A 27840-nucleotide genomic window follows, 5' to 3' on the forward strand; every position below is an offset into this window, starting at 1 on the left:
ACATATAGGATAAATGAAACAACCCTAATTTTGTAGGCAATTATAAGTAATATATGGTGTTGCTTTTACATGGTGCTAAAAATGTATATTATCTATTAAAATAGCCGCTTTATTGGAGCTCCCTATAGATGTTCACTTGTCCCGGTCTGTGTTTCAAATAAGGAGTGGGTGTGTCCTAGCGGTCCCTGCCAGAAGCATAGTAGGAGGGGGACAGCCAATCACAGCCCTGCATTCACACAAGCACAGACATGCTTCAGTTCCCTATCAGGTCCTGCTAGCTTTTTTAAGATTTTACTTTAACTGCTTTATAACAGCAAATAATAACAAAACATGTAATCCTATCCAAGCATAACAAAACCTTTGAACAGGCCAGTATGTCATTGAGGGCAACGAATATCCGCATGCATTTGTCTTATAAGATAAGATGCTGAAGAAATGAAAGATTCACTGTAACAAGGAGAGCAAGAGAAAGTTGTGGCGGAAAAAACACAAAGGAAATGCAGTAAATAAAGTACATAGATGACAAGCGATAATATACAAAATATGGACATTTGATTGCTGAACAACATATGCAGCACTACTCTTACAGGCTAAAAGAAATGCATTGCTAAGTTACCTTTATAGTCGTCTCTGGGTCCATGTAGGGCTTTCTTATTCATCTTTCTTTGTGTGCAGGAGTTGTTATGGGAGCTTTTCGAATTGTTGTCTAGATAAGATGAGCTTGTTCCTTTCTTGGAAGGATGAGGATCACAGAGTTTTGCATTAAGCTTATACAACTCGAGGGCCTTAATGGCTGCTGCATTGTTATCCATACGAAGAAAAGTGGGACAGGAAGCACAAAATTCATTCGTGCAGGTTTCATTTCCACAACCCTCAGTTAACTGGTGGTAGTAGCGTTCTATTAGATGCTTTGCAGCTGCTCGCTTCCTGTTCCAAACATTCAAACAGGCATGTGGATTAGTACAGCTTTCATATACAAAGCTCATTCACATTGTTAGTAAAGCAAGACTAGTCCATCACTTATGCACAGAACAATGGAACCAGACTATTTAGAAATCTAAATTGGAATTGCAAATTGCCATCTTACTTACAAAGACGGTCTAACAAACTCTTTACTTCTTGTATTGATCTGTCTTGTATGTAATCTGTATGTCTGAGATGTACACATCCAGTGGCTATTGATACTACTTGTTAATAATCACAATCCCAATAACACAGGCAATATTGGTAGGAATTCCCAAGTTTCAGCTTGGACAAAGCTTGGCATTCTCCCATTAAAGGAATAGTTCAGTGTGAAAATAAAAACTGGGTAAATAGATAAGCTGTGCAAAATAAAAAATGTTTCTAATATAGTTAGTTAGCCAAAAATGTTATGTATAAAGGCTGGAGTGAACTGATGTCTAATAAAACAGCCAGAATCCAACTTCCTGCTTTTCAGCTCTATAACTCTGAGCTAGTCAGCGACTTGAAGGGGGGCCACATGTGTTCAGTGAGTTTGTAATTGATCCTCAGCATTCAGCTCAGATTCAAAAGCAACAGAAATGACCCATGTGGCCCCCCCTCAAATCTCTGTCTGGTAGCCAGGGCAACCAGTCAGTGTAAACCAAGAGAGCTGAAAAGCAGGAAGTAGTGCTCTGACTGACTTGTTATACATGAAATCACTCCAGTCTTTATACATTACATTTTTGGCTAACTAACTATATTAGAAACATTTTTTATATTGCACAGCCTATCTATTTACCCAGTTTTTATTTTTACACTGAACAATTCCTTTAAGATAAAAAAAAAATCAGCAAAATAGTTTAAGGGGTTATTTATCAAAGGTCGAGTTGTGTTTTCCACAAAAAAAATTGAGTTTGTGAGGTGATTTTTTTGGTCAAAAATCTTTTTTTTTAACTCAAAATTTTTCGAGATTTATTATTCCCCTCGACCCTGGAAATAGCTTGAATCTGAAAAAACACCATCTAAAACCTGTCACGGTCATGTAGAAGTCAAAGGCAGAGGTCCCTTGAACTATTTGAAGATGTTAAAGTGGACCTGCCACCCAGACACAAAATGCTGTATAATAAACGTCCTCTTTAAATTAAACATGAAATCCAATTTAATTTTTTTATTAAAGCATTCATAGCTGTTGTACGCTCATTAAAAAATCTCAGCTGTCAATCAAATATTGTCTGCCCCTCCTCTATGCCTTAGGCATAGAGGCGGGGCAGACAATTGCTTTTACTTTCCATTCAGAACTTACTAGATGTCACTGCTCTACCCACATTCCTTGTAGTAAAACAGAAATCAATTATGGGGTAGCTGCTGTCTATACAGCGAGTACTGTGCACAGGTCCAATTAAACCAAGGTAAATATCAAAGACATGCACAGTTTCTCGCTTAAAAACATTTATTGGTGCATATAAACCACAAAAAATAACATATCAATATTCAATTCGCACACACCACAAAGCAGTGCCTCCCCCCCAGTCTGCCTACCTGTTGTTAGCCACACCCTCCTGACGCGTTTCGCGCTATTGGGCGCTTCATCAGAGGAGGTGTGGTGTGTGCGAATTGAATATTGATATGTTATTTTTTGTGGTTTATATGCACCAATAAATGTTTTTAAGCGAGAAACTGTGCATGTCTTTGATATCTACCCACATTCCCCCTCTCTCGTCACCATTTAATTGTGTAGCCAGGGTATGTGGATGGACATCAGGTCCCCCATTCTGGTGCACAAACAAGATTTTGAGATGATGCAAGGCTTGTCTTAAAGGAAAACTATACCCCCAAAATGAATACTTAAGCAACAGATAGTTTATATCAAATTGAATGACATATTAAAGAATCTTACCAAACTGGAATATATATTCACATAAATATTGCCCTTTTACATCTCTTGCCTTGAGCCACCATTTCCTGACTCTATCTGTGCTGCCTCAGAGATCACCTGACCAGAAATACTACAACTCTAACTGTAACAGGAAGAAGTATGGAAGCAAAAGGCAGAACTCTGTCTGTTAATTGGCTCATGTGACCTTACATGTGGTTTGTATGTGTGCACAGTGAATCTTACGATCTCAGGGGGCGGCCCTTATTTTTTAAAATGGCAATTTTCTATTTATGATTACCCAATGGCACATCCTACTAAAAAAGTATATTATTATGATAATGGTTCATTTACATGAAGCAGGGTTTTACACATGAGCTGTTTTACTCAGTATCTTTTAATAGAGACCTACATTGTTTGGGGGGTATAGTTTTCCTTTAATAACAGTATCCACAAAATGGCTCCTGTCTGCTTGCTATAATTATTAATTCCCAGACTGAAGGAAACAAGATTCAAAAAATGTATATAGTGTAATTAAAGTTCATTTTGCTTGACTAATGTGATAAAATGGGATTCTGAATAATTTTTTTGGGTGAAGCGTCCACTTTAATAGCCATCATGGCGTTCGAGTTCTTTTCCGTATTTTTTTTCCAAAAAAAAAAAAATCGATCAATTGGAGTTTTTGGGTTGTTAACCCTGAACTGAATCAAGATTTTTTTCCATTCAAGTTTTTTCTTAAATTAGAAACCATTCGAATTGTGAGTGCATTCGAAGTTTAAAAAAAGCTCACATATTTCTAACATTCGACCTTTGATAAATAACCCCCTAAATGTTTTAGAAATGCAAATAAACATAAACTTGCTATGTACAGTTTCAAAGAAGATAATCTTAGCTTTGGTACACCAGATGTTTTGCATGTCTAATAAACTACTACTCCAGAAGAAATATGCATATATAATAATGGTTACTATGAGTGTATAGCATGAATTTTGTGGCAGACAGAAATTGCAAATAAACAATCTGCAACATTCACATGCTGCAAAGGTCACACACTTCTATTTGGCTTATCCCCCAAATATTTTTCACAGAAATTAGTATACAGTGCCTTGCTAAAGAAAATCACTCACCACACTTTTGAGGAGCGACTTTTTGCAGTAACAACTATTCTGAGGTAAGTATGTTCCACTGTTCAGGAGTAAGCTTGGCTTTGCTCCAGGTTCAGTGTGGTGCACATTAAGTTTTAAATAGTATGGCATATAACTATATAGCCCCTTTGTTCAACATAAGCTCAATGAGTTATTAACAAATTTCTGCCTATTGTTTTAATAACAAAATACCTATGGATTTTGTAAACTCGAGCCTAACAGGGAAACAGAAGATACTTCTCGTTTGGTCCTTGCAATGTAAATAATTAGATTACCAGTAGGGATAGGTGAATTTGACCCGTTTCGTTAAAAATTCGCCACCAGCGAAATGTCGCCGATGCTCCATTAAAGTCTATGGGCACCAAAAAAGATTTGTGGTGTGGCAAAATTTTTTTGACGCTCGTCTTTTTATTTTGACGCACAACGCCATACAAGTCTATGGGCATCATTTTTTTGGCGAAACAAGGCGAAAAAATTCGCCCATCCCTAATTACCAGAGATAATCTCCCTGCATAATAGACTCCTGCTAACAAAACAGTCATAACAAAGGGAGGTTTACATAGCAACAACAAAACATTCCCTGTTTAATTCACGAAATAACAAATCCATAGATTTTTTTTTCCTGAAGATTAAATGAACAGGCAGAGAGTAAGCAATTTTCATGTATGCCAAATACATGAAAATCATGTTGAACAAAGGGGTAAACTGCACCTTTAAAGATAGTGTTCTAAAAAGACATTTCTGAAGGAAATCTTTACATTCTTATTGTTACGCAATACCTCTTTTTACTTCATTTTACACTCAGATAGTCAGTAAGCAGTTTTATAAACCCATTATTTTAAACATATGGCATGGAGGTAACATTGCAATGGATAGTGTTCACTAATGTCACACTTCTGTGCTACTTCAAGTTCAGGCCACACACAGTCACATAGCAAACACGGTGCCAACATACTATTTAAATAAAGCTTAGCAAAGTCCATAGACATGCACAACGTGAAACAGTCAGCTATTGCTTCTAAAAATACAGCAAATCTATGAACATGTGCATCTTCTTGTTTCATTACACTGCATCTACATAACTGAAATTAACAGATGAGCGAAAATAGATTTCATTTGCAAGTATATGGACACTCATGCATAAAGTTTTAGTTGAACTCATATGTGGTAACAAAATAAAAGAGGAAAGTTGAAAGTATAGTTTAAAAACAATAAAAATATTAAAACTGCAGTAACATTTTTTGACTATTATAGTACTGACATATTTCAATTACATTAACAGATAGGTGAGCTACTTGCTGATCGTGCAGCTTATGTGCAATGGAGCCAACAAGAGATAAATTAATATTCCCTTATAAACTAGATTGGCAATTTTAGAAGAACTGCTAACAGCATGACAGACAATTAGTTAGAATGGAATTATATCTATGGCTTCCTGCACGATTTCTTATTTGTCACTATAAAGTATTTCTTTCAACCAATTTGTGAATCAGCATCTAATAATGGAAGTTGAAAAGATCTCATAGCAGTGATATAACAATCTGGAAAGAGATAATGAAAATTCTAAAATGATTGAAAACGTGCCAAATTCAATAGTGTTCTGAAGGAATTCACATTCACAAATGACATCCGTTTTCTGCATGGCTGGTAGAATTTCCCTACTGTCCCACTACTAAGTCTACTACTGTTATGGGAGTGGGGGAAATTTTACATGATAAGGAAAGTTATAATCACTCAGGCTGCCAAAATGTTATGTACCACCCAGTTTACCTGAGTCCCCAGGCAAGTGGTCCTGGTCACAGAAAACGGCACAGTCCCTGGGTACTAGTGTTGGAGCACTGCCATAATATTCTTGGTAGGCTCCAGTAATAGTAGAGTGAAAAGCTAAAATTAGCTGTTCTACTGTGCATTTGTATTGGCCTGCAGAAAAGATCCAAGAGGCTGATTATTACCCGGGGGCACAGGTAAATGATTAACATTTGGCACACTCAGTGATGTTAAAAAAGCTAAAAAAAAGCATTCATGATAATTAAAACTATACTAGGGCTAATTTAATAATACTGGTGCAGTTACCCAGTACAATTACGCTGGAAATTTAGTTGACAATCACCTGGAAAAAAATAAGCAATTTTCACACTATAAACAACGGTATTAAAAATGAAATTTGAGTGCTTTAATGGGTAAAGTGGCACTTCCGTCCATCTACTCAAGCTGGATGCTAAGCTAGAAGTGCCACAATACTGATTTGAGCAGCTGTAACTGGATAAATGTCATGAGATTGGACCTCAGTGTCATTTTTATTGTGCAACTGTCAAAGTATGCTGGACAGGAGCTACAGTGGAACAGTCTAAATGATGAAACTGCCACTGAACTGATTTGGCTAAAAGAAAGGATACAGTACAAGGGGCCATACACACTATGGCCACCTTTCTATTATTGTGTTCATTCAGACCACCAGCCCAAATGATCAGAACAGCAGAAAGTGAAGTACAATTTCACTTCTACATGCATGGCCAGCTTTAGGGCATCATTAGTTACATGATACTAGAGGAACATCTAGTTTATATCAAGTGATAGGTTTCATATGCAAGGTAAAAGGAGACCACCAACTATCTAGCTAGGTCATAACCAGGCTGCTATCTATGCTAATACGTCAATTGATCTAACAATTGATATATTGTGGATACTCTGGTCATGTTTAAGTGCATTTGTTATTGCTATTGTAACATGGATTTCGGTTAATTAAATTAGCTCACTACATAGAAAAATGTAATTGAAATGTTGAAGGTACATGTGCATTAAATAATACAGAATGATTGGGACATAATGTTATCCTGATAAAGGGTCTTCCCATAATGTAAAAGGTACCCCCCCCAAAAAACACCCGAAAACCTTTCAGCATTTGTTATCACATTCAAGCCTATTGCTAAAAGATTGTTTTTCATAATCTGGTGCAGGGGTCAGCAACCTTTACTATCAAAATAGCCATTTTGCCCCCCTCTTCCACTAAAGAAAAATAGTCTGGAGCCGCAAAACATAAAGCTTATAAAGTTTTAAAAGTTTTAACCTTTTTTCATTTTAACTATTACAACAACAGAATACAACAAACAGAAGTGCAGTGTGTATATGTAGGCCTACTTTGAAATAAATTAAACACTGAATAGCCCTATTAAATGCTAGTGTTCTCATCTGTGACTTCTGTTTCTGAAGCTCCATGCTGATCTTCCCTCTCTTGTCTTGAGTGTGTGACCCCAGTAAGGACCATGATGAATCATCTTGCTGCAGCTCGGTCTTGCCTGTCACTCCTGGGACTTCTATACAGCCCTTGCACCTGCTGTGGCTTCCTGAGTGTGTGACAGCCGTAAACTAACAGTTAGCTTACCAAGGGTGTACATTTAAGAAGTCACCAGCAGGTGCAAGGGCTGTATAGACGACATGACAGGCAAAGCCGAATAACAGAGCCGATGCAAGCAGGATGAAGAGCCGCATGAGGCTCCGGAGACACAGGTTGCCTAGCCCTGATCTGGTGAGTGCCCCTTCCTATCTTTTTATATTCATACACTGCAATAACCCTTTCCCATTTTACATTGGAAAAATCACTGGCTATGACAAAGTTTAGACCAAGAACAAGCTTTTTAAGAGGGGCTAAGCAGCCCTCCACAGGCCCAATAGATGGTGTACTCTCTATAGAATCTTTCAATAGTCCCTCTGACATTTGCTATGACACACAGTATCGAAAGAGAACACTTGTTCTCCCACAACATTAGCAATTTGAAGAAAAAGCATTTTGGGGGCATTGTTGCTGATGATACTTTGTTATTTCAGTAAGGCTAACACCTTGTGTGTCAATAAGTTGAAGCACTGCTAAATGTGTTTCCAAATATTTGTCACTAAAAGCTACAATGGAAGAAGATTATCTCATGTACAAGAAAGAAAAGGAAAATAACTGTGACTAAATTGATATGTCTATCAAGGTTATACCAGAAGCTTGGACAATGACATTTGGCATTGAAAGTGAGGGCAATACTCCACTTTCTTTAGTTTGTTTTGTTTTGTTTTGTTTTCATGCCATTTAATGGGAGAGCTAACGTGACAGTGTAGAGCGATGCTACCACACCTCAAGGCAGAATTGGTGTTCAACTGCCCAAAAGAACAGTCATTAAGGTTTTGTTAGGCAGTGATCTGAATGAAAGACAAATATAAATAGGAGAGAGCCTGAATAAAATATTAAGCAATAATAACAACAATGAAACTGTAGCCACGCAGAGCAATCGTTTTTTTTTTTGCCTGCCTGGGTCATTGACCCAGGGGTGCTTCGCCAATGAGGCGAGTTGAGGCTGTCGCCTTAGGCAAAAATGCTGCTCCTAGTACTTTAAGAGCGAATTTCCAGGGGAGGGGGGGCCAGGATCACCCCTGCAGTGACCCACTCTCAAAAACTGCAACAAGGTTGAAGGCAGCAAATAATTAATACTATAAAACATGGCCACCATTTGAAAAGTTGCTAATAAGATTTTCTTGAAAGATATTAACTTGAAGGTAAACTAGACTGAACTGCTTGGAAAACTTGATCTATAATAAAAGTATATATTTTGAGAAAAACGCAATTTCACGTGCACCTTTTTGATCACGTAGGTCCATAAACATTATGCTTAAGGCAGACACTTATCCAAGAGCTCTTCAAAGAAATCAATATTGTTTAAATATTTGATGTACAAAGGCATTGTATGTAAGGCATGTGTGCTTCAGATATACTTACATTCGGCTATTTTCTAGATTCTCTGAATGAGGGTCTCCTGGTGATCTGTAAAATATATAAATATATATATTTTTTAGTCTTATACCAGAGCTTTCCAGTTACCTGTATTTCAGGCTCACCCAATTTTCACTGTAATGCAGGGCATAAGCCTTAGTTAAGGGATAACATATCTTCTTAATAGGTTTTATATTTCATTGGTTTCTTCTTAGAATAGTGGCACTTGGGACATTTTTAATGCTGCAATGTTCTTTGGTAAATTTGTCACTTCTCTTACCACAAAATCAGAAAAGCAAAATATTTAGTATGCTGGGCCTGATTATTTCCCAAAAAACAGATATGATAAAGAAAATGGTCTTTGTTGTTTACATATGCTCAAAATAGTCTTGAAGTTCTCCCACAATTCATTTGTATTTTAGCAGTTATTGCAGGTCAAACTTCAATGTGGCTGTAGTATCCCCCAAAAACCAATTCTTCCATGGTAGATGTTGCATTTAAAAAAAAGCCTGATGGTCTTGGAGATTTCTCTCCTATACAAAGAGAGAAGCCTGGGAGGATCAGCTTTTAAGGTCTTTGGTCAAGTGATAACTCAAACACTATGGTGGTTAGGATCACCACATTGATTTTACTTTGATACTGTTGTTTAGCAATTTAATAATCTTAAAACGAACTAAAAACCCTTGTTTTTGAAGATGTGCATTAGATAAGAATTATTTTGTATGTTAAAGGAATTTTGGTTGAACTACTATGACATTCATTGCAGTTTATTTAAACTTCGGGGATTATTTATTAAAGGTTGAGTTGCGAAATATCGAAAATAAAATCGCATGCGACGGAAATAAGGTAAGTGAATGCATTGTCGCATGGTGTCTCAGCATTGATCCGACGCGACACGACTGTCGAATGCAGATGCAGCATGCGACAATGCTGCAAAACGGCTGAATCCAAAAATTCCCCATCTCAGACCTGTCGAGGTCCAGTATAAGGGGAACCTATCTCAATTTGACGTTTTCGTGGTCTGCGCTGGATTTAGCCAGAAAATCCAACTTTCTCAGGATTTTTTGGCAAAAACTTAAAAAATTCGAACAATCCAAGAACAAAAGTCTGAAAAATTCAAGCGATTTGGGGTTTTCACACGATTTTATCGAGTTTTTCCGCAATCTGATTAAATAAGAGTTTTTTAATAAATAAATAAGCTAAAATCAGGCAAGGGAGTTAATAATAAGATATTCGGATTTTAGTAAACAACCCCCTTCAATTTGAATGAAAAGCTCCAAGAGAAGGAGATGACTATTTGCAGAGAAGATTGCTATTCTGCATGATTAAGTGTTGGAATGAGAAAGAAGATAAAAAATGCAGCATACAGTACACATCCCTTAAATTATGCTCCAAAGGAGATTTTTGTTGGCCATGAGTTATCCAGATTGATCTTGCCCAAAAAGCACAAGGTCTCCGGCATAATAAAATAAATCCACACTTCACCTATATCATATGCAGCATCAGATCCAAAGTGCGGCTCCGGGGCCAATTGCAGCTCGTTTTCAAATTTACACTGGCCCTCAGCCTCTGTTATGAAATTAATAATAATGTGGCCCCCCAGCACAGTGCAATCAGGAATCACGAAGCCGTAATATTTGGGCACATTGGTGAAATGATCTGCCACTATACTGCTGCCTGTGTGCTGAAGGTGTTAGCAATAGACACGTAGTAACACGCTGCTCTCACATACTTTAGGGCTGAAGGTGCAATAGACGTACTGACGTGCCAGTATGGTAAACTAAAGTATGCAGGAGCGGTGCGTCACTCCGTGCGTGTCTATTGCTAACACATTCAGCACACAGGCAGCAGTATAGACCAATTGGCAGATCATTTCACTAATAACTAATGTGCCCAATTATTACGGCTATGCAATTCCTTGTTTAAATGAGGCGCGGAGAATAAGTCCAAACCGACTCCAATTACTAAACGCAGTGTACGCATCCATCTCCAGGAGTGAATGATCCTGATCACAAGCTAGCTACCTCGGAATGGATGTCAGGCTGAATGGTCAGCCCCCACACATTTTCACCTCACCAAATCTGGCCCTCGTTGCAAAAAGTTTGGACACCCCTGGCTTACATACACACAAAGTTTACCAGACTTTTTTTTATCTAGTATTTGCTTACACAGAGTGAATTTACTATATATTTTATATATAGAAGACGAAAAAAATAATCTGAACTGATACAGTGAATAGAATTGTTTTAGCCCTAGCAGCTGTTGGACTGGGGCATTTATTGGCTATTAATGACGGCAACAAATGTATACCATCCCACTGAGAAATTAAGTGCAGATCAAGGCAATAAAAACCCACAAATAAGTATCTTTGTCTCCCCTGACTTATACTATGGACCAATATAACATGGAAAAATGACACACAAGGGCTGTTTTTCAAAACTTTGGGTTCAATTACACAAGTGCTAGCGCAAAATACGTTTATAAATCAGCCCCAAATAATTTTTAGCATCCAAGTATATGGAAAATAGGTTTGCAAAATAATACTTTGGGGAATGTTTACACGACCTCTATATCTTATAACTTCAATTGGTCATGTCTATAACCCTAGAATGTTTTACAATTTTACAGTGCAACTTCAATATAACATTTTTTGCTCTGGTTCTGTCTGTAAATAGTAAAGTCCAACAAAGCACTTATTGCTTTAGGTTGTGTATGTAACTGTCAGAGAAGCCTTGCACGTGCCCCTTATACATTAATGATGGAATGCTTAACACAATATTTATTGTATTTCAAATTAAAATGGATTGCTGTGATTATATACATAAAATAAGGGTTCTACTGAATTTTTATTTTGTGCCTAAATAAAGCTTACTTTATTACGTCTACAAATAAATCATTTGGGGTTGTTTTGTTGTGGTCCACTGATGAAATTGCACATTCAGATAAATGAGACTGTTTCAGGAATCGGAGTGAGTTGAAAGCCATAGTCTGCTCTTAGTATCTTAAAGTCCCTGCTGCCTGTGTAAAACACCCTATGGCGAATAAGTTATACCTGCAAACAAATTTAGTAGTAGAGACTGATGTGCAGAAAAATCCCCACAATGAGCCCATGACCTCCTCGTGTTAAATTGGACACATAAGAAATGGTGTGTTTGGCAAATAACTTATACTTCATTGACTAATAGTGGTATCAGTGAAGAGATGTTCTGGGAGTGCCATTTTAAAATGTTTGTATTTTTTATATTTTTGCCTCACTCTTCTATGTTTTTGATTGCATAGTTCTGTAGAGAGCCATAAATCATATTCAGACCCATTTTCTCACTGGTTAAGTACTAAAATCAGTGTATTATACACAGCTTATGAGCATAATAACATGTGCCCTACAGCCGTATTCGCCGTGAATGGTAACCCCAAATTCTACACAGCAGCATATTTATATGACACACCTTTCTTTTTAGTAGAGTTACTGGCCCTTTAATTCGCTGCTGCTCGGTTACAAGACAGTAAATAGAGATTCATATGTAGGAATAGATCATTAGTGTATATTAGCTGCTCATCTATCTGGTACAATCTATGTCACAAATGCATTTTTCTAGATTTTTACCCAAAACGCCTTTCCCATTTTGCAGCTTGTGTCCCCTATTTTTGTAGTTGAGCTTTCACCAACATACAGCAAAGTTTCAGCTGCAGGAAGCAAGAGCTACTATGCTGCGGAATTAAACTGCAAGTGTTTGCTATAGAAAATTAGTGAAAGCATGTACAGCATCAGAGGTATTTTTCAGGCTTAGGTAACAGTATGCACTTGCCCTGACAGCTGCAACAGCCTCTATTTACATGACTATGTACATAGTCACTGTACATTAATAGAGAGATTGGGCAATGTATCACTCGCCAAATAGCCATGGCTGTCTGTAAAGAAGCAAACCAGCAAAGTCATTTCCAGTTAAGGAGATTCCCCTTTAAAGGGACACTGTCATGGAAAACAATAATTTTTTTTTCAAAACACATCAGTTAATAGTGCTGCTCCAGCAGACATCTGCAATGAAATCCATTTTTCGTTAAAGCAAACTGTTTGGTTTATATTTAATTTTGAAATCTGACATGGGGCTAGAGATATTGTCGGTTTCCCATGTGCCCCAGTCATGTGACCTGTGCTCTAATAAACTTCAGTCACTCTTTACTGCTGTACTGCAAATTTGAGTAATATAAATAAATTTGAGTAAACCCCTCCCCTTTCCCCCAGCAGTCTAACAACAGAACAATGGGAAGGTAACCAGATAGCACCCTAACACAAAATAACCACTCCCTCGTAGATCTTAAAACAACACTCAATAGTAAAATCCAGGTCCCACTGCAACACCTTACGTTACATTGAGTAGGAGAAACAATAGTTTGCCAGAAAGCAGTTCCATAGTGCAGTAATGGCAGTTTCTGAAGGGACATGACCAGGTAAAATGACCGGACATGGCTGCCTACACACCAATATTACAACTAAATAAATACACTAATTGGTTCATGAATTAAATTTTATATGGTAGAGTGAATTATTTGCAGTGTAATTTAGACATAAAAACTACACCATAAAAATCATGACAGAATCCTTTAAGAGTAACAATGGCTTCAAAATATAACAGTTTTACTTAATATTAAGGAAGTCTCACTCTTACTGCATGTGCCAAAATGAGTAACACACATGCTGATGTGTCCTGTTATATATTATATTATGCAAATGGAGTCTTACTTTTGTGTTAATAATATATTAATAACTGTGATGACAACAGTGCACTCCATAAGAGACCTGTATGGCCCACTTTAAATTTGTAATCATTTGAAATGTGTAGTTATCGTTACTCCCTATGTCACAGTTTACATAAACTCAATAATGATGCGTTAATATGCATTTGATTTGCCATTAGGGAGACCAGGTCTATCAGTTTAAGGATTCAGATCTAGGAGACTATAGATTCTCTGCGATACATCCCACTTGCATTCCTTTCTAGTAATCCAATACAGAAAGAACTCCAGCCATGCTCTCATATAAAAAATAACAGTTGATGTTTGCCGTCAAGAACAGACTTTTAAAATGTTAAAAATGACAGAGGAAAAAGTTTATACTGTTATAGAAATCACTATCTTGCATCCATTTCTTAAGCATAAATGAAAGGAAAGATTTTGTAGCTGCCCTAGAAAACATGGAAAGGTTCATCTTAAACAATAGAAACGTTAAGCCCATAAACTTCAACTCAGCTTCTTTAAACAAGGAAATCCCTCACAAAGGGAAAATCAAAGAACTCCAGAAAAAGAGAAGTGCACAAACAACTAAATTGACCGTGGTGCGATATTGCATAGACTGGAATTAGAGTACACACGCGTTACAAAAATCACAAATCAGCCATCACAGTTAAAGCGAAGTGCCTCACCCATGCACATAAAGCATTATTTTATTAGTTGGTAGCGTGGTTTACAATGATTCACCAAAACAGTTGATGTTTCTCAATGGTATCATTAAAAAAACAAAAAAGGAAAAACCAGAAGCAGCAGCATGGGTCATCTGATACTTGTATATAGTATGTACAATGTATACATATAATTAAAAAAAGAGAGTAAATGGCTACTTCCACATGTAAACAATGGGTCTATCACAGACTAGTGAAACGGAAGACAACAAAAATGAACTTCCCATTCAACAAGCAGGTCATTTTTACTCAAAGGGCCTCCGTGGAGAGAAATGAATTTTGCTCAGCTTTGCGGATATGCAGAGAAAACGAAGGCCAGGAAAAAAGACAATGCATTTAGAGGTTAAGATTGTTCAGAGTGGTTCAGAGTCGCAATTACAATACATTTGTAGCCTTACAGATTTTTTAGATGGGGTCCTTGACACCCATATGATATCTGGAAAGAATCAGAAGAAGGAAAATCAAAAACTATAAAAAAAAAAACAAGTAAAAATGAAGACCAATTGAAATGTTGCTTCAAAATTGGCCATTCTATACTAAAAATACTTAAAGTTAGCTTAAAGGTGAACCACTTCTTTAAATGCTGTGACGACACCCTGTATTACATTTGTGATAAAGGATCTTAACAATAATTATTTTCTGTCACAGAGACAAGTTTTCTTCTATATTAGAAATTTGCCCAAAACTTTGGCTGTGACTAGTGGGTTATCATGTGTACATATATTGGAGATAAACATCTCCGGAGATGTTGCCCATAGCAATCAATCAGATCTTTGCTTTTGTTTTCTAACTAGTAGCTTACTGTTTAAATCTAAGGCTAAGGCCACACTAGGCGATAGCGCCGCGATTTGACTCGCCGCGACTTTTAAGCCGCAATCGCTGGGGAAACTTTTGCGCTGGCGTCTATGGGGAATCGCGTAAAATCGCCAGCGTAAAAACACACGCGGCGATCTTTTTTCTATTGTCGCTCGAAATCGCCTAGCGAGGCAATTTCGAGCGACAGTAGAGAAAAGATCGCCGCGTGTGTTTTTACGCTGGCGATTTTACGCGATTCCCCATAGACGCCAGCGCAAAAGTTTCCCCAGCGATTGCTTAAAAGTCGCGGCGAAAAGTCGCCGCGAGTCAAATCGCGGCGCTATCGCCTAGTGTGGCCTTAGCCTAAATGCTGATGGCATGGGCAACAAACTTGAAGCTTGATAAAAGGCCGCATGGCCTGAAACGTTGCGGTGATGCCCACAAAAGCATAAATAAAGGCTTTTTAACCATTTGAAGAGTTGGTGGTGCTGTTCAATCTTCTACTATCATGGGCAACAACTCCAGAGATATTTATCTCCAATGTTAGTAAACATTTATATCAGATTATTCCATTTAAAAACAAGTTTTATTTGGGCTGAACTTGCAATTTATTATGCCAGCTATAGCATAATATGAGCACATAAGGTCCACTCAAACTGCACTTATCATACTTTAAAATACAAGATCATTGACACTAAATTTACTGGCAGCTGCATTGCTGGTAAATCTGCAATACCGGCCCCAGTCTTGGCGGGTGTTTTACCCGCTAGACCGGTAAAATATCGGCCGGGTGGCAACCCTAGGTGTAATATATATACATGAGCAAAATTCTGTAAAAAGCAAATATGGCCCCTTAGAGCATTTATTGAAAAATTGGCAAAAATGAAGTAAACAAGACACATGTGAAGACAGCATTCCAAGACTGGGCATTCAGCAGGGAGAATATTATATAATACACAAAATCTAATAAATATCTTGTAAATTATATCCTTATAAACGGTGAGTTCTGATGTCATCAGTTATAAACGGTGAGTTCTGATGTCATTTCTGTCACATGACTCACGGAAATGTGTGTATTAGAATAAATAAAGTAGCCCCAGTTGCAAAATATTCGGATATTAGAAGTTATTTCGGAGTTTTGGCTTCGTGTTTTTATATGGACATGAAATTCCTCTGTAACTTATAATATCCATATAATTTACAAGAACATGTCTGGATCTGTCAAAATGATGGTAGTGTTTATTTAGCACATGTCAAAAAAGAGCATCAGACGGATGGGCTTGTAATTTGATATATACTTACCTGCAGTTTATCTGCCTGCACCTTGCATTTATTACAAGTGATAGCAACCTCTGCTTGTATGTCTATGCCAATGATGTAGGTAGGAACACATGGATTTATTTAGTCTTGTTACAGTACTCTATAGTGTGTGACAACTTGCTCTAGTTCCAGCTCATGTTGTAAATGAACATCTAAGTAGTGTGGGCAGCAGGATTATTATAAATGTACATTTAAAGAGTAAGTAAAGTGCATTTAAAAAGAAGCCTGCAAATCTGCGGGTTCATCAGTCATTAATCATTGCTTGTTTGTTTCTCCTGTTGGCTAAAATATGAAAAGCACTTGCCGGTGGTACATAAAGAAGAATATGATGATGAGAGAGGGATCGTGTGTATGGCACAGGGGAGCAGAGTAAAGCAATACAGAATCAGAAGGGATTACTAGTCAGCCATGTAATAGGCGTTTGGATATGGAAAGACAGACAGTGCTGCAGAGTCGATCCAATCCTGAAACACAAGTGAGTTGAATGAAACAGCCCTGGCTGTGACACTGCACACGTCCATGCTGTAACAACAAACTTGCTGACCTGTCTCCTTCAGGGCTGTGTCCCGGGCTGCTGCGGGGGGTGTTGGTCCTCCTTTCCTCTGGCTCCGGGGCTCCCGCTCTCTCCTGCTGCCGCCTCTTATCCGGGGAACTCATGCGAGACCCCCAATACAAACCACAACACTACTGCATGCCGCCAAACAAACCCGATATTCTTAACACGTCCCGGATTGCTGCTTAGACGTCCCGCAACGCCGTAAATAGCCAGCTCCTTGGTTTCTGCCGGACAGCTAATCCAGACGTCAAAAGCCTCATATCGCGAGATTGTGACGTCACGACTTCACGTATAAGCGCACCGACGCGGCACGTAGGGGAGTGACGAAGTATTTCAGTGTTGCACAATAATAAGCGCTAGTAAATAACAGTAGTCTGTCTCTGCTCACTTGTTTGCAGTGCTGCGGCTCCTGTCAGTGTAAGAAAGTAGTATTTGTTTGTGTTGGTTGCTAGCCATGCCCACCTGCACCAGGGCTTGTCCACTTTCTAAACACTTTATTCACTTTGGTTGTTTTCATAGGGGCACATTTACTAAATTCAAGTGAAGGATTCGAATGAAAAAAAAGTTCCAATAGGCTACTACGACTTTCGAACGATTCAAACTAAAAATCGTTTGACTATTCGACCATTCGATAATTCTATGTACTGTCTCTTTAAAAAAAAACGTTGACTACATACTTCGCCACTTTAAACCTACCGAGGTACAATGTTAGCCTATGGGGACCTTCCCCATCACTTTTCTAACCTTTTTTTGATCGTAGAGAAATCCTTCGATCGATCGGTTAAAATCGGTCGATTCGAAGGATTTTATCGTTTGATCGTTTTTTTGAGCTAAATCCTTCGAATTCGAGGGTCGAATTCGAGGGTTTATTAACCCTCGATATTCGACCCTTGATAAATGTGCCCCATAGTGTACATACCTCCCAACTGTCCCTTTTTCAGAGGGACAGTCCTTCTTTTGACAGCTCAACCTGCAGTCCCTCATTTATACTGTAAAGTCCCTATTTTCTCTGCACTGAACAGCCAGAAAAAGAAACAAAGTTTCTCACTTAATTGGCTTTTAGCAGAGAGCACAGAACAGCTAACAAATAAGATACTTTGTAACAATTTTGAGACACAAAGAAAACAGTTTAGATAAGGAGAAATATTTTCAAGCTTTCATAACCTGGGAAATTTTGTAAAATAAACATGGTAATTAGGGGGTGTGGCCACAGAAATGGGCGTGGTCAAAAATTCACTGCGCTACACGCGAAAAAAAAATTTTGTCCCTCTTTTTACTTCCAAAATGTTGGGAGGTATGTGTTTACCAGAAATAAATACCTTTTTTTCCCCAATTCCTTTATGTTTTTTTTTAATTCTTACTATTTGTTTTTTTAAAACTGATACTATAAAGGATTGGTTCAAAATTTTAGAATGTTATAGAATGACCAGTTCAATTGGTCTTCATTGTTATTATTTATTTTAATTTTTTTTTATAGTTTTTGAATTATTTTCCCTCTTCTGACTCATCCCAGCTTTCAAATGGGGGTCAAGGACTCCATCTAAAAAAAAAAAAAAAAAAAAAGAAAAGCTACAAATGTATTATTATTGCAACTTTTTATTACTCGTATTGCTATTCAGGCTTCTCCCAATTAAATTCCAGTCTCAATTAAATCAGTGCATGGTCCCTAGCAATCAGATTGAATTTGCAAACTGGAAAGCTGCTGAATAAAGAGCCAAAGAACTCAAAAGCCTTTGAAAACGAATTGCAAACTGTATCATTATTTTTTTTTTATATATATATATATATTTTTTTTTTTTAAATGTGTCTTGACTCTTTTCAGCTTTCAAATGGGGTTTACTGACTCCATCTAAAAATAAATGCTCCATAAGGCTACAAAAATATTCTTATTACTACATCTTATTACTCATCCCTCGAGGGCCATTGCATCGCCCCCCGCCCTCTCATTTGCGCTCATAGGCCCCTTGATACAATCCAGATCTCTATGCTTTTGGCCCACCCTGCGAAAGGCAGTCTTATATATCCATAGTCCTCTGAACACGGAGGAGGAAGTAGGATAAATAGGGTAGGTTGAGGGAGAATATCAGGCCGTCACCTAATACTCTTCCTCCCTAGTTCTGGCTAGTGCAGTGTTCCAGTCTCTATAGTCTTGGTTTACACGTAGGCGTTAGCAGTAGGTACAGAGTTCAACGCACAATGTTAGACTGGAGGGAAGGCGCAGGCCAAATGCTCTGACCTTTGGGGGCTCTATCCTGAGTTGGGCAAGATATTGTACTCACGTCTCTCTAGTGGCAGTCCTCCACCTGCAAATTGCGATGTCCCCGAGTGTCTAGCCACTCCGATGCCGCCTGTGGCGTTGTAAAGAATTGCGCTTTGCCATCAGCTTGCACCCGTAATTTTGCCGGGTATAACATTGCGTATGTCAAGTTTGCTTCCCGCAGCCTGCGCTTGACTCCGATAAATGCTGTGCGTACTTTCTGGAGCTCCGCAGAATAATCAGGGAATAGGTGAATCCGGTTGTTCTGATAGGTTAGCTGAGGCTGTTGGCGAGTGGCTCGCAATACTTCGTCCCGATCTCTGTAATTCAGGAGTTTGAATAGGAAGGGCCGCGGCGGGGCCCCGGGGGGCAGCGGCCGAGCAGGCACTCGGTGAGCACGCTCCACGACAAACTGAAGTGAGAGTGCGGCCTCTGGGAGATGCTCCCGAATCCATTGCTCCATAAAGTGCGTAGGGTCTTCCCCCTCTACTTTCTCTGGGAGACCGATCACCCTGATGTTGTTTCTGCGCTGTCTGTTCTCATAATCATCCAGCTTGGAGCTGAGCCCGATGTTTTGGGCCCTTAGTTCTTGTATTTGCTGCGTCAGGGGATTACACATATCCTCCAATCTGGATATCCGTTGCTCAGCTTCGGCTGTTCTTTCCCTCAGCGTTTGGAGATCAGCTCTCAGGAGAGACAGGTCTGTTTTAACCTCTTCTATTTTGGAAGATAAGGCCGCTCTACAGTCAGTAATTGCGTTAAGCAGGAGTTGTACTGATTGATCCTGGAGCGATGTTGCTGGCGCTGTGGCTCATTCCTCACGAGGAGGGGAGGCTCCGCCATCTTGAGGAGCTTTTCTTGCATATTGCTCCAACCTCGCAGCTGCCTCTGAGCGTGCTTTCTGGGTTCTGTTGCCTCCCATCATGGGTGCTGTATGTGGGGCTAACCCTGGTAGATGTTTTGGGGTCTCCCCAACGATTTCCTTAGGATCTTTCAGGATAAATGGCGCGGAGCTCTGGATCACATGTCCGTTCAGCTAGCCATGCAGACCACGCCCCCCTATTACTCATCTTTCTATTCAGGTCCTAACCTATTCAAATCAGTGCATTGTTACTAGGGTAGCAACCAGATTGTTGAAACTGCAAATTGGAGAGTGTCTGAATAAAAAGCTAAATAAACCTTGAATAAAAAATGAAAACCAATTGCAAACTTTTAGAATATCACCCTTGGGATCCCCAACCTTTTGAAATCGTGCACAACGTTCAGAAGAAAAAGGAGTTGGGGAGCAACACAATCATGAAAAATGTTCCTGGGGTGCCAAATAAGTGCTGTGATGGGTCATTTGGTAGCCCCATGAGGATTGTCAATCTACATTGAGGCTCTGTTTGACAGTACAACTGTTTTTTATACAACCAAAACTTGCCTCCAAGCCTGGTGGCTTTGAGGCCACTGGGAGCAACATCCAAAGGGTTGGAGAACAACATGTTGCTCACAAGCTACTGGTTGAGGATCACTGCTCTACATCATACTAAAAGTTAACTCAAAGGTGAACAACCCCTTTAATGTTCCTGCCTCTGGTGTTTCAGTCTGGCAGCTCAGTAATCCAGGTTCAGTATTTTAATACATATTTTTCACAATTTAAGGACAAAAAGGCTGACTATTGACCAAAAATTATTCTGTGAAAACTAGAACCAGTGTTTTCACAATTTGGGGACTAATTTAGGAGAAAATAGGTGATTTTGTTTTTTTACTTGTGTGACTACAGGGCTGTGATTGGCTGTCCCCTCCTACTGTGCTTCATGCAGGGACCGATAGAATACACCTACCCTTCATTTAAACAGGGATCATAGCAGATCTATAGTGAGCGCCAATAAAGGGGCCATTTTTAAAGATAATTAACTTTTAGCCCAAAGTGAAACCAGCACCATATATTATTCAATATTGCCTACACTATTAGGATGGGTTTGTAGTTATGCTATATGTCTCCTTTAATAACATAATGCATAGAATGCTACCCCAGGTACAGAGCTACACCAGGTAATATTGATATTGTTTTGCAGCCAATGTTTGGTGACATTTTTGCAACAGCCAGTATTTGGCTCAAGAGCTTTTTTGGGATTTTGAATCTTTACTTGGGAGGGTTAAATGATCAGTAACATCAAAAAATTAAAGTGTTTTTAAGTAATAAAAATATAATGCAGTATTGCCCTGCATTGGTAAAATTGCTGTGTTTGCTTCAGAAACACTACTATTGTTTATATAAATAAGCTGCTGTGTAGCAATGGGGGCAGTCATTCAAAGGAGAAAAGGCTCAGGTTACACAGCAGATAGCAGGTATGCTCTGTAGAATATAATTGTGTTATCTGTTATCTACTATTTATCCAGGAGTGCCATATAGGAGGGAAGGAGGGATCAAAATTATTTTCCTATCTGGGGTAATAAATCATCTTAGATCTTAAATGTGGATTCTTTAATAACCACATTTGGGGAGATTCTAGAGACTGCGTAATTTTGGGAAAGTAATTTTTTTTTAATTAAAATGTATTTGAATGGGTGGTTTCCTCGGTTTAACACCATGATTTGCCAGATTTTACTTGAGAATTTTGGCCTGGACTTTCCAAAATACCTATTTACCCACTGTGAAGGCAATCTGCTGTAAAAATTATAAAAAAATGACAAACATCTTTTGTAAAATGGAGCTGTTTAAACAATAGCCATATATTTTGCCCTAGGTCTTTCTGTAAATAATCGTTTTTATCTCCTATGTACATCAACAAATCACTCTGGGCAGGCAGATTTATCACGAGTCAAAATCCTTGATATTTTTTTTTCAGATTCTGAAAACTCTCAAATGTGTAGAAAATCCCAAATGTTGAAAACTTGATCACTTACATGAGAAAAAACTTGATTGCAGTGAATTCACATTTTACTTTTCATTTTTAATGAGTCTGCCAAAAATTAAATTTATCTTGAAAGCTCAAATTGAAAAATAGCATAATTTTTGAAAATGCAACTCCTGTAAATCTGTAGTTTTATTGCAGTTAACACATCTTGAAAATGTATATATAAATATAACAGCAACAAATTTATACCCCTCAAACACATGCTGAAATTGCATAGCTTGCATACCCGACCATCAGATAGCCCCCTTAAAAGTCACATATTCTTGATGACTCTGCCTGGAGTTAGAAGTTTTGGCAAGTTGTGTAACATGAAATAATGTCCCCTGTCAAGATGCAGAAGGTTTCCTTGGTCACCAGGGTGCCAGACTATATCTGTTTTGTCTCACTTTTATCAGTACCTGTGGCATCACTGGGATAGGAAGAAATATGTTCACTGGCCCCTCAAGTCCCATCTAATGAAAAAGGCATCTGCTGCTAAAGCCATTTACTTGTCGTTGACCTGCAAGACTAAGTAAGACTAAATGCAGGGAAAAGGGAATGTTATTCTGGGGGCTGTATAGAGTAATAGTAGAAATAGAAAAAAATTTTATGCATTCTTTAACATCTTTTCTGGTTTAGCTAAGGTAGTTGGTTCTTTGTCTATGTCTAATGTGCGTCTCATTGCAGTTGAATATTGATTCTTCATCCACAGAGCCTAGTCAGATACCTTTCCTTCTGAATCAGATGATGTGTTTTCTCTGTGTTCAGAACTAGATCTGTTCTTTGGGGAATGTCTAGGGGCATTAGTCTCTTTGAGGTTTTATAAAACTTTGAGATCTGATTGAACATGGATTGATTGAACATGGATTGATTGAACATAGATTGATTGAAGGACCCTTTCATCCAGTTCATGAGGACTACAAAGTGACTTGTACATCACCCTGAATCAGAGTTTATATATGAGTGTTATTCAAAGGAAGGCTCATTTAGGGCAGAGACACACGGGAATACTTGGGGAGATTTAGTCGCCCGGCAACTATTCGCCTCTTCTTTGGGCGACTAATCTCCCAGACCTGACGAGGAAACTTACGGGGACTTCGGAAAACAAATCGATCCGAATGCCATCCCGCCGGCGATTTATAACTTAACTATTTAGATAGGATATGAAGAGTGGTGACTATTTCTTCCTCTTGTCTTACCCTAAGCTCACAGCCCATTGAATATTTTTACAGGTAGGGCGGTAGGGTTTTTTTAACTTTAGGGTTTAGTTCTCCTTTAAGAAGAAGTCAGGAGATCTGGAGCACACACTTAGGATAAAGCTGAGGGCATATCGCTCATTATGGTATTTTTTAATAAACCATTCAAAATAGTTAACATTGTGCTGGAAGGATGAGGTACTAGAGGGGGCTATAATGTTTTTTTAACTTACAATTTAACAAACCTTCAAGCAAGTTATATTGTGCAAACCGTGTAGCATACACCATGATCCAATGGTAACTATTACAGTATGACAATATACTTAAAACAGGGTTGTAATTGTAGAGGAAGCAGACTTTGTTACAAATGGGATGCCAGAAGGTATAGTGGTCACTGACTGATAAGCAGTTTAAAGAAAATGTCTAAAAATGTAAGTAAGGAAAGACACAGTAAAGCAAAATGATCTAATAGTTTAATAGAAAGGTAGAAAGGTTAGCATTTAGTTTAGTAAGAGAAAAAGTCTACTTAAGTCATTCAAGTTAGCTAGGTCAGATCAAAAGTTTATTGGGTTAAAAGAGGCCAATAAAGCATAGAAAAGCAATCAGGCAAGCTAGACTAGAGAATGGAAAGGGTATTGGGAAGAGTAAACCAAACACCAAATTATTTTTTAAAATATTTAATATTTAAACACAGCTGAGTAATCATTTAATGAGCCCTTTATTTTTCATAGAGCCAATTCTAATACAGGTATGGGACTTCCCTTGTTTGTTGCCTGTCCAGACCTTCAGGCTGTTAACGACTTCACTTGCTAGCCACCTGCCTCTGACCACTGGCCTGGTAAAAGGACTTGTTTTTTGTTGTTGCCTTACTTTATATTGGTACTGTTTTCTGCTTCTTCAATAAATCCTTTTCCTGGATCCTTTTCCTTGGAGTGTTGCCTTCTGTTTTGAGTGACTGTATTTCTTCCAGCTGTAGGCCTGGGGCCTGACTGCACTATAACTTATGTAGGCATTCATTTTTACTAAACAATTCAAGGTCTATGAGTTTATAGATAGAACACAAAAATATGGTGTTTTTAGTTTGTTACAGATAATTTTATTGTAGTCCATTACTTGTGCAAAATCTATTCTGATTTTCCTGAATAAATAATTTTGTATAGCCTTTGAATAAAATTCAGAATACATTACTTCAATAAAGTATTTAATGGGATGAAATAAATGTTTGTTAAAAAAATAGAAATAACCTGTAAGGCAATTGTTATTATTTTTATATTGATCATGATATTAAAATGTGATTAGGAAAAATGTGACAATTAAAAAGGTTTACTTTAATATGTATACCTTATGATGCAGTTTGATGCTTAATATTTTTCATATTTTCCATTTTTGTTGACTGAGCTGCTTATTAAGAAAGCAGTGTTAAAGCTCAATAACTCTAAAAAAACGTTTAACTTTTCAAAGCAATGGTATAAAAAAAATTGTCACATGTATTCATTGATCATTAGTAAATACAGAAAACAAAATGTTTATAACATCACTGTTCACTAGACAGATTTATTAGAATTTTTTTAATCTAAATGGAAGTAATGTATGTTGTCATTCTTAGGATGTAAAGGAGTATTGGAATAAAAATTGTTTTAGTAATCTGATGAAGAATTGAAGATCCATCATCAACATTGACCTGAGACCAAAAAAGTTTGTGATGTAGTAATTCCAATTCAAAAACAAACCCCAGAAACTGTGGGCATCTTCAGTTGTTGCACTGTTTCGTAAACTATGAAATACGGATATCACAGAGCTTAGAAGATATGCCCTAACTCATCTTTCATATGTAATTTATGATTTGGGAATTTGAGAGTTCCAAAGAAATTTCTATACAATATATGAAACCTTAATATTGGACTCACTGTGGCAGAAAGCCCATACAATGGATCTCTTTTTTTCGTTGCTAAGTATAATCATGGTTCTGTCAAATTTTGGGAGCATGAAAGATTGCATAGCAGTCTTTAACAAAAAAGAAGATTATGACTTTTATCCCTGAGAAAGTGAAAGGTCTGGTTCTTGCCTTCGAAGAAAAAAATAAAGAAACTGAACAGGCAAAGCTTGTGACCAAGATGATTCAAGTTACTGGAAACCATATACAGCATTGAGGAGTTACAGGTATAACGAAGGAGCTGTTCACAGAACAGGATATATAAAATTATTATTTAATAAATGACATTGAAATAAAAAAAGAGGCTGAGATTTTAAAAACACTGTTTGGCCCCCAAATAGCCTCCAGTGAATGTATCAATTTTTTGTGAGACAATTATCCATCTGTAATAGGGTTCCTGAAAGTAAAAAAAAAAAGAATATTACAGTTATGGCTTATTAGTATCTACAGTATGATAAGATTCCCCCTCCGGATTATGGTGGGATCATAACTGAAATATGAGTTTTTGTTCTGTAAAATAGGGATAGGTAAATTGTAAGCTTAGGTGTCAGCTTGTACTAGCTCACTAGATTTTAGTGCCAGTGCAATTTAACCTTGATTCTATGAATGATACAGTCCTCTTAGAAGGGAGAGGAATAGACTATAACCATTAACAAAAAGTACAGCTCCACTGGAGCTTTTTCTAGGTTGAGAAAAATAAGTTTTTCTTATTCCACTTTCATATTCCTTATATAATAGTAACAAATGTTATGTTGAAAAGACACAAGTTAGGCTAAAAAGATATAAGTTAATTGAGTAAAAAACTCTTCAAATGCAGACGGATAGCAAAACTAACCTGTCAGACATTATACCTTAACAGACTTTGCATTACAAGCCCTCTTTGGGAATCTGGTTGATGCAGTTTGAGGCTCCAGCACTCCTTTAAAGGAGAACTAAACCCCCATGGTGATAAGTCCCCACTGACCCCCCTCCCTGCCTCCCCCCTGCACAGTCTTACCCCTGAATTCTGTTGCCTCTAGAAAGAGTGAGCGCAGCGGAGCTCACAGGCGCCATCTTTTTCTCTTCGGTAATCGTTGTGTTTTCTTCCTCCCCTTCAGCAATTTCCTTCTCTTTTGGCGCATGCGCAGTTGTCGCGAACCAGAAGATTGCTCCAACTGCGTATGTGCCAATACGCTGCTCACTTCACGAAGATTACCTTAGAGAAGAAGATGGTGCCCGTGAGCTCCGATGCACTCACTCTGCATGTGCGGTCGCTATTTCTAGAAGGGACAGAATTCAGGGGTAAGACTGTGCAGGGGGGAGGCAGGGAGGGGGGCAGTGGGGACTAATCACCATGGGGGTTTAGTTCTCCTTTAAAGGAGTGCTGGAGCCTCAAACTGCATCAACCCGATTCCCAAAGAGGACATGGCCGTGTCATGTCCTGCTCTCATGCTCAGGGCTATAATGTAACTTTGCTATGATAACTCCATGGAGCCTCAGATTGGATGTGACATAGCAAACATGTGGGAACATTTTCAGTTCTGGTTTAGTTTGGGGAGGAGGCCTTGCAGGGAGCTTAATGGCTCCAGATGTCTTTAGTTCTCCATTAAAATCTGGTTTGTCAGTGATACCTTGGTCTATGTCTGAGGGCCTTGCAGTATCCCAGTGCTTAAGGTCTCATGAGCTTCACCTTTTGTATTAATGGAAGAGTGACTAAGCCTGTCCACTCTAGATCACAATTTAACTAGTGATGGAATAAGATTGTCATTGAGTTATAAGTTCAGCTTCTGGTATCTTAGTTTGTGTGCCCTGTATCAAGCCACAGGGAACAACAGATGAAAATCAAGCTCACAAGTGCCTCACTCTGACTGGGAACTAAACTAGAATTGAGAACTGGTAGTTCAGTAGTGGAGAGAGGCGGAAGAGCCAATACAATGTACCAAGGGTGAGGAAGAAGAGTAGTCAATCAGATCTGGGTCAAGGCAGTGTCTTTTAAAGGTCAGATATGGCACAAAACATAGGGACGCATTGCATAAACTTTGACGCACACTGGAACAGAAGTGCCTGAGCACAAGGCGGTCGCTATTTCTAGAAGGGACAGAATTCAGGGGTAAGACTGTGCAGGGGGGAGGCAGGGAGGGGGGCAGTGGGGACTAATCACCATGGGGGTTTAGTTCTCCTTTAAAGGAGTGCTGGAGCCTCAAACTGCATCAACCCGATTCCCAAAGAGGACATGGCCGTGTCATGTCCTGCTCTCATGCTCAGGGCTATAATGTAACTTTGCTATGATAACTCCATGGAGCCTCAGATTGGATGTGACATAGCAAACATGTGGGAACATTTTCAGTTCTGGTTTAGTTTGGGGAGGAGGCCTTGCAGGGAGCTTAATGGCTCCAGATGTCTTTAGTTCTCCATTAAAATCTGGTTTGTCAGTGATACCTTGGTCTATGTCTGAGGGCCTTGCAGTATCCCAGTGCTTAAGGTCTCATGAGCTTCACCTTTTGTATTAATGGAAGAGTGACTAAGCCTGTCCACTCTAGATCACAATTTAACTAGTGATGGAATAAGATTGTCATTGAGTTATAAGTTCAGCTTCTGGTATCTTAGTTTGTGTGCCCTGTATCAAGCCACAGGGAACAACAGATGAAAATCAAGCTCACAAGTGCCTCACTCTGACTGGGAACTAAACTAGAATTGAGAACTGGTAGTTCAGTAGTGGAGAGAGGCGGAAGAGCCAATACAATGTACCAAGGGTG

The 27840-nt window shown here is 38.5% G+C and overlaps 1 protein-coding gene across 1 annotated transcript in view; it reads right to left on the reverse strand.

Moving 5' to 3' along the window:
* The window catches only part of ube3a.L (ubiquitin protein ligase E3A (human papilloma virus E6-associated protein, Angelman syndrome) L homeolog), a 29868-nt gene extending 12756 nt beyond the window's left edge, over nt 1-17112 (reverse strand). Inside the window, exons 1-3 of the mRNA XM_018247117.2 lie at nt 16826-17112; nt 8717-8761; nt 617-927 (exon numbers count right to left, since the gene is read on the reverse strand). Of these exons, the coding sequence (XP_018102606.1) occupies nt 617-927; nt 8717-8761; nt 16826-16938 (469 nt within the window). The 5' untranslated portion in view covers nt 16939-17112. The remainder of the gene's footprint in view (nt 1-616; nt 928-8716; nt 8762-16825) is intronic.
* Between the last annotated feature and the right edge of the window lie 10728 nt (nt 17113-27840).

Source organism: Xenopus laevis, chromosome 2L (genome assembly GCF_017654675.1).
Source record: "Xenopus laevis strain J_2021 chromosome 2L, Xenopus_laevis_v10.1, whole genome shotgun sequence".
Taxonomy (NCBI): Eukaryota; Metazoa; Chordata; class Amphibia; order Anura; family Pipidae; genus Xenopus; species Xenopus laevis.